The sequence below is a fragment of the Asparagus officinalis genome, chromosome 5 (assembly GCF_001876935.1).
Source record: "Asparagus officinalis chromosome 5, Aspof.V1, whole genome shotgun sequence".
Classification (NCBI taxonomy): domain Eukaryota; kingdom Viridiplantae; phylum Streptophyta; class Magnoliopsida; order Asparagales; family Asparagaceae; genus Asparagus; species Asparagus officinalis.
In genome coordinates, this window is record NC_033798.1 from 66,925,965 (window position 1) to 66,931,964 (window position 6,000).

General features: G+C 35.5%; 1 protein-coding gene across 1 annotated transcript in view; it reads left to right on the forward strand.

Annotated features, from left to right (window-relative positions):
• Positions 1-6,000, forward strand: part of LOC109843710 (TATA-binding protein-associated factor BTAF1) — a 49,556-nt gene that overhangs the window by 22,028 nt on the left and 21,528 nt on the right. The window contains 4 exon segments of the mRNA XM_020412665.1: positions 1,680-1,920; positions 2,172-2,345; positions 2,447-2,872; positions 2,986-3,426. Of these exon segments, the coding sequence (XP_020268254.1) occupies positions 1,680-1,920; positions 2,172-2,345; positions 2,447-2,872; positions 2,986-3,426 (1,282 nt within the window).

Below are 6,000 nucleotides of genomic sequence, written 5' to 3' on the forward strand. Positions count from 1 at the left end.
AAACCAACTATTGGGAATAAAAAGATATATATTGGCAGTAAGTGGTAAATTCACTGGCTTAGTCAATGCAACGACATTGCTTTCATATGAATGCTATGCCATCAACTTTTCTGATTGATAACGTATAAGATGGTATGGTAGAATGTAAATAATGAAACTAAGATGCATGCTATACATATATGATCCCATCAACTGTGCGTCACCTGTATTCCATCTATTTCTGTACAAGAAATGAATGAATATGAACAGGGAGCAAAGAGCTTCTTGTATTGTCAAGTTTGACTTTAAAAACTATATGAATGCTTTACCTATCCATACAACCGCCCTGTGTTTATTCTACCTCCTTGGTTTCATACTCAAGATATACTTGAAGTAATGAAATGTAATATATTAAAATTTTATTTTCATTCCAATTCAGAAGAGTTCATAAGAATAAATTGCTTATGCTCAGACCAATACTCTCATTAATAAACAACTTGCAAAATTATTTCTTCCCGGAGATGTCATCCTCATTGTGGTTCTAAGTAGTGCCGCCTAGGTGCTTAGCAGTTCAAAAATTAATCCCTATTTCAAAGCTACTTCACTAAAAAGAAAAACAGCCATGCTTCTGAATGTCTAATCTAGGTGCTTTTTCAACCGCTTAAGAGGCCAGGTACTGTAGTTTCATTGTTATCCAAAACTGTAAAACATTAGATTATGCTGCTGCAACTCAGCACGCAATGACCTCTTTAATGGATGCCCTGGAACTTACTTTTGGTGTTTTGTTTTGAGATTCACGTTGTTTGTTCGAAACAAATGTTTGATTTGTTAATGGAATTATAATGGTTTTGGTTAATTCTTGTTGGTCTCTGTGTAGTGACTTATTATCTCTACCTTTTGAGACACAAACACGCACATTCTACAGGTTAAGTTCGTGTTGTGGCTGAGGGTCAAATTGTTAACAACATGATTATTTTGCTTCGTTTTAATTTATAGGGATCTGTGCTAGATTGCTAGTCAATCTATCGATTTCTCTGATTACTGCATTCCCTTTGTTTTGGTGGACTTCTGAACAACTCTTTCAGTCTGCAACTGTAGCTTGGCCTTGGTCCTACAACTTCCTTAGCTAATTAGGTAGTTGAATATATTTCTCGGAGGATAAGTTACATTTATGCATGTTCACGGTCAGCATACCAAATGTCTTGGAGGTAGAATGGCAAGCAAAATGAATGGTGATAGTAACACAAGTCTCTAGTCATGGAGAAAGTTCAGTAAATGAAGTTATCACAAACTTAAGTCCCATTTGGAGTAGCTGTTGGATCATAGTTAATGAAGTAAGGACGAGTAATAAACCTAAAAGAACATGCATAGAGGAAATTAAGGTTATATAGTTACTTATTTAACAAAGGAGGTGGCCCTTGACAGAGTTGAATGGGTGAAAAAATCCATGTAACTGAAAATATCCTGAATCCTGGAAGGTTTGATGTAATACATTTCTCTTCTGTTTATCTATTGAGATATAAATTTCATTCATGTTATGTCCTGAGTTTAAGAATTACAAAAGCAAATATTGTGCATCAGTAGATTTTCCGTGTTTGACTGTTTTGAGATATCTTCATCTCATTTTAAGTTACCAATAAGCGAAATGAAATTATTGTTTAAGGTTATTACCTGTGTACCTATTTCTGATCTTGTTTCAGTGTGATGAATTTGTTGTCCGAGATTTACTCTCAGCCTGCAATGGTCCCAAAAATGCTGGAGACACTGAAGTCTGCTGAGAAAGAAGAATTAGATCTTAACAAAGTATCTCATGCAGAGGAATATAGGGAGGAGGTTAAAGATTTGGACAATCCTTATATTTTATCCTCTTTAACACCTCGATTATGGCCATTTATGAGACACAGCATTGCATCAGTTCGTCATTCTGCTATAAGAACTTTGGTAAACATTTCTTCCCTGTGCGGTTCATTGTTTTATGTTTAGTTTTAATATTTTGATTTAAATGGATGTTTGATTCCTCTAGATTAATGGTTAATGCATTGTGCATGTGGAGAATCACATTGCAGTTTTAGTTTTTATTCATTTATTCATTCTTTCTTTTATCTTTTTGACCTTGTTTTCTTCTTGGTCTTCTATCTAGCCGTTGTGCCGCTAAGTACTCCAGTTAATATCATTATCTCAATGTTATGCAGGAGCGGCTTCTAGAAGTAGGATATAGAAAAAGCTGTTTTGACTCCACAGCTGGTAGATTTTGGCCTGCTTCTATTCTCGGTGATGCACTAAGGATTGTTTTCCAGAATCTACTATTAGAATCAAATGATGACATTATTCAATCTTCAAAGAGAGTGTGGAGTCTCCTGCTTGAGGTTATTTTTTTTCCACTTACAGTGTCAGGTTACCTTTTGACTTGATTCAGCAGTGGCATTTTAGGGCTTGTGACATTATTCTGACAGAAGAATTTGTTCAGTGTCCTGTGCAGGATTTAGAAGTTGTCGCAGTGTCATACTTTCGTTCATGGTTACAGCTTGCAGCTACTGCATATGGTTCTCCTTTAGATACCACAAAGATGTTTTGGCCTGTAGCACTTCCTCGGAAAAGCCGATTCAGAGCTGCTGCCAAGATGAGAGCTGTAAAGCTTGAAAGCGAATATGATAGGAAGTTTACTTCTGATCCTGCGCAAGAAAGCGTTTTGCAGGAAAAGAATTTTGATGTTTCCACACCTTGTGGAAAAATAATTGTCGGCGCAGATAGTGAAAAATCTGTTACTCATACTCGAGTTGCTACTGCAGAAGCTTTAGGTGTTTTTGCCTCTAGATTACCCGTTGGTTCTCTGCATGTTGTGATTGATCCACTATGGAATGATCTCATCTCATTATCAGGAGTCCAGAGACAGGTGAATTTTCCTTTTTTTTTTCACTTGTTAATATGGTCTATGTATTGGATGTTACAATCAAGTTTATGTTTATCCTGACATTCTCTGACTGAATAGAGGGCATGTTGTTCCAGGTTGCTGCTATGGTTCTTGTTTCTTGGTTCAAAGAGCTCAGAAATGCGGACCGCTCTAGAGACCATGAGAATTTGCTTGCCCTTCTGGAACATATAAGGAAGTGGCTTTTAGATTTATTAGCATGTTCGGATCCTGCATTTCCTACGAAGGATTCTATTCTTCCTTATGCGGAACTTTCAAGAACTTACGCTAAGATGCGCAATGAAGCTAACCTTCTTCTCCAGTCAGCTGGTTCTTCTGGCTTATTTCAGCCTTTGATTTCAAGTATTAATATAAACTTGGATACACTAAGCATTGATGATGCCGTGAACTTCACTTCAAAGCTTTCAATACCCAGTGACTCTGCTAGCAGTGCTACTTTAGGGACACACTTTGTGGATGATGTACAAGCATTAAAAGAACGTCTTTTGTCTACAGCAGGATACTTGAAATGCGTTCAGGTATATTTTCACGCGACATGTTTATACCAGAGATTTTTACTTTTTGCTGGTATTGTATGTCTATGTAATGCATGCCCACACATAGATTAATCATACAGTTAGATGATGGTACGACTCTTGAGATTTCAACTATGAGATTGCCTAATAGGTTATGCAAACTGTCATTGTGACCTTGACCATGATTCGGCGTCTTTTAGGCCTATATGTATTAAAAAAATTATACATGATATTTAGATCTTGAAACCTGTACTTTTCTTCAGACAGTTTAAAGATCGGTTAGAAGTAATCCATTTTGAAATCTTGATAGTTGCACATTGGGGAAAGACCTTCAAAAGCCATTTGAACTGTTTTCATATAGATTATGGTCAAAGATGCTGATAGATACTTTATATCATAGCGAATAATGCCAAACTTTCTTGATTACCTACAGCTTTATTCTCACTATGGGGCTGTTTGGTTGTATGTTTTTACCATGTAAAAGGATGTAAAGTGTAAAAAAGTGGGTCCCAATGTCAGCTTTCATCACTTTCAATTGTTTGTTTGTAGTTGTGAAAATAGTGTAAAGTGATTTCATATGCTGATGTGGCTTGTAAAGTGATTTCATGAAAAAATACATGATTTTAGGAGAAAGCTAACATTGAAGTTAGGAAAAAATAATAAAAAATAATTCCAACCAATATGATCATTTGAGTAGGGACCACTTTTTATACTTTCCAAACAAACAATTAAAGTTTCATTTTGCAAACCAAACAAGTGTTTTATGATTCCAATGGAATCAAAAACAAACAAAGAAAAGTATAAAAGTGAAATTGATGAGGTGGACAATAACTTTCCAAGTTGTGTCATAAATACACAACTTTACCAACAACAACCAAACAGCCCCTTAAAAGAAAAGGAAGAATACCTGCAGAGAGAAAGCCTGGCTTAAAAGTTTGCAGAAACATAATTAGTATTAGTTGATGCAAAGGAGTAGGGGAACTGGAGCTCTTGTCCACCAACTTTTTTATCCTTTGATTTTGCTTTGAGATTCGTGCTACGCATTAAGGGTATCTTTGAGTTGTGTGCATTGATCTATATCACATGCTAGCATAAATCTCAAAGTGAAATCAATGGATACCAAAATAGGTGGACAAACAAGCTCCTGTCCGCTTAAGTCTATAGTAGCTTTACTCATATATGTGCGCGCGCACGTGCAGGCGCGGATTGTTCAAGTCCTAGGTTGCAGTGCCACGCGTTTACAATTTGCTTGTAAACATGCAATAATTTACACGCCCCCCCTCCCGCGCCCACCGAGCCTCCCGCCTATCGCCCAAAAAAAAAAAACATAAATTATAGAAATTGCATCCCAAAGCCCAAAAAACCATATAAATTAATAACAATTAATTCATTGGAAAGTAGAATCTCATTTAAATTTCTAGCAAAAGGTTTATTGAGTGCGTTCCCATTGTGTATTATAGTTTTATAATGTTATATTTTTATTTCTAGTTAAGGGCCTGTTTGTTCGCCTAAAAAAATTAAAAATCAAAGAAATGGAAAACTATTAAATCAAAGAATTGTTTTGGGAGTGTTTGGTTTGCTAAAAAAAGAAGGAAATCAAAGAAATGAAGATGAGTTGTCACCTTACTATAGGATGATGTGAGTGATTTTTTAAGAAAACTTGTTTTGATGTTGCTTGGTTGGCGAAAAAAATAATAAAATAAATTATAAGAAACCTATTTCTTGTAATAGGTTGTTTTCTTTTGCTTGGTTATTTCTTAAAAATAAGAAAATATATGAGATGTGATGAGTTGTCATTATATTATTGGATGATGTGACCCACACTTAAGGAAATTGTTTTCCTAGCTTTTTGGGAGGAAAACAAAAAAATGAAATGTTAATGAGATGAGATGAGTTGTCACAATCTTATTGGATGATATGAGTAATTTTTAAATATGAGATGAGATGAGTGATGTTGTGGATGAAAATAATATTTTATTAGATGTGGTAGATGTGATGGATGAGTTGTTGGATGAAAATAATATTTTATTAGATGTGATGGATATGTTGTTGGATAAAAATAATATTTTATTAGATGTTGTGGGTGAGTTTTAGGGATGGAAATGTGTGAAATTGTACTTTTTGAGTTTTCTTGGTTTGCATTTTTATTTTTTGGTTTTTTAGGAAATAACCAAACAGCCCCTAAGTAGACACTTGTTGCCCCCCATCCGGCCCAAAAAAAGGAAAAAAAGGAAAATTTCCTGCATCTGCCACTCTGTGTACGTGTGTGTGTGTGTGTAAAAGTGGACATTGATGGTAGCATGGAAAATTACATGTGCTAGTAATCCAAAAGGCCAATTAAGCAGGGATGAATTTCCCTTTTCATCATGATCTCTATACCAGTGGTTTTTAAACTTTAGAGAATCGAGTGATCCTCTTTGTTTTATGAAGAAAACCCATTAAATTGAGCTTATGGGTGACCGGTCCAACTTGTGATTTTTACCTGACAAATGAATGATTTGACTCAACCAATGGCATTGTCCGCTATATATGCTGAATCAGGAGCAAAGTACATCCTCTGTTAGCAGCTGGTATTCC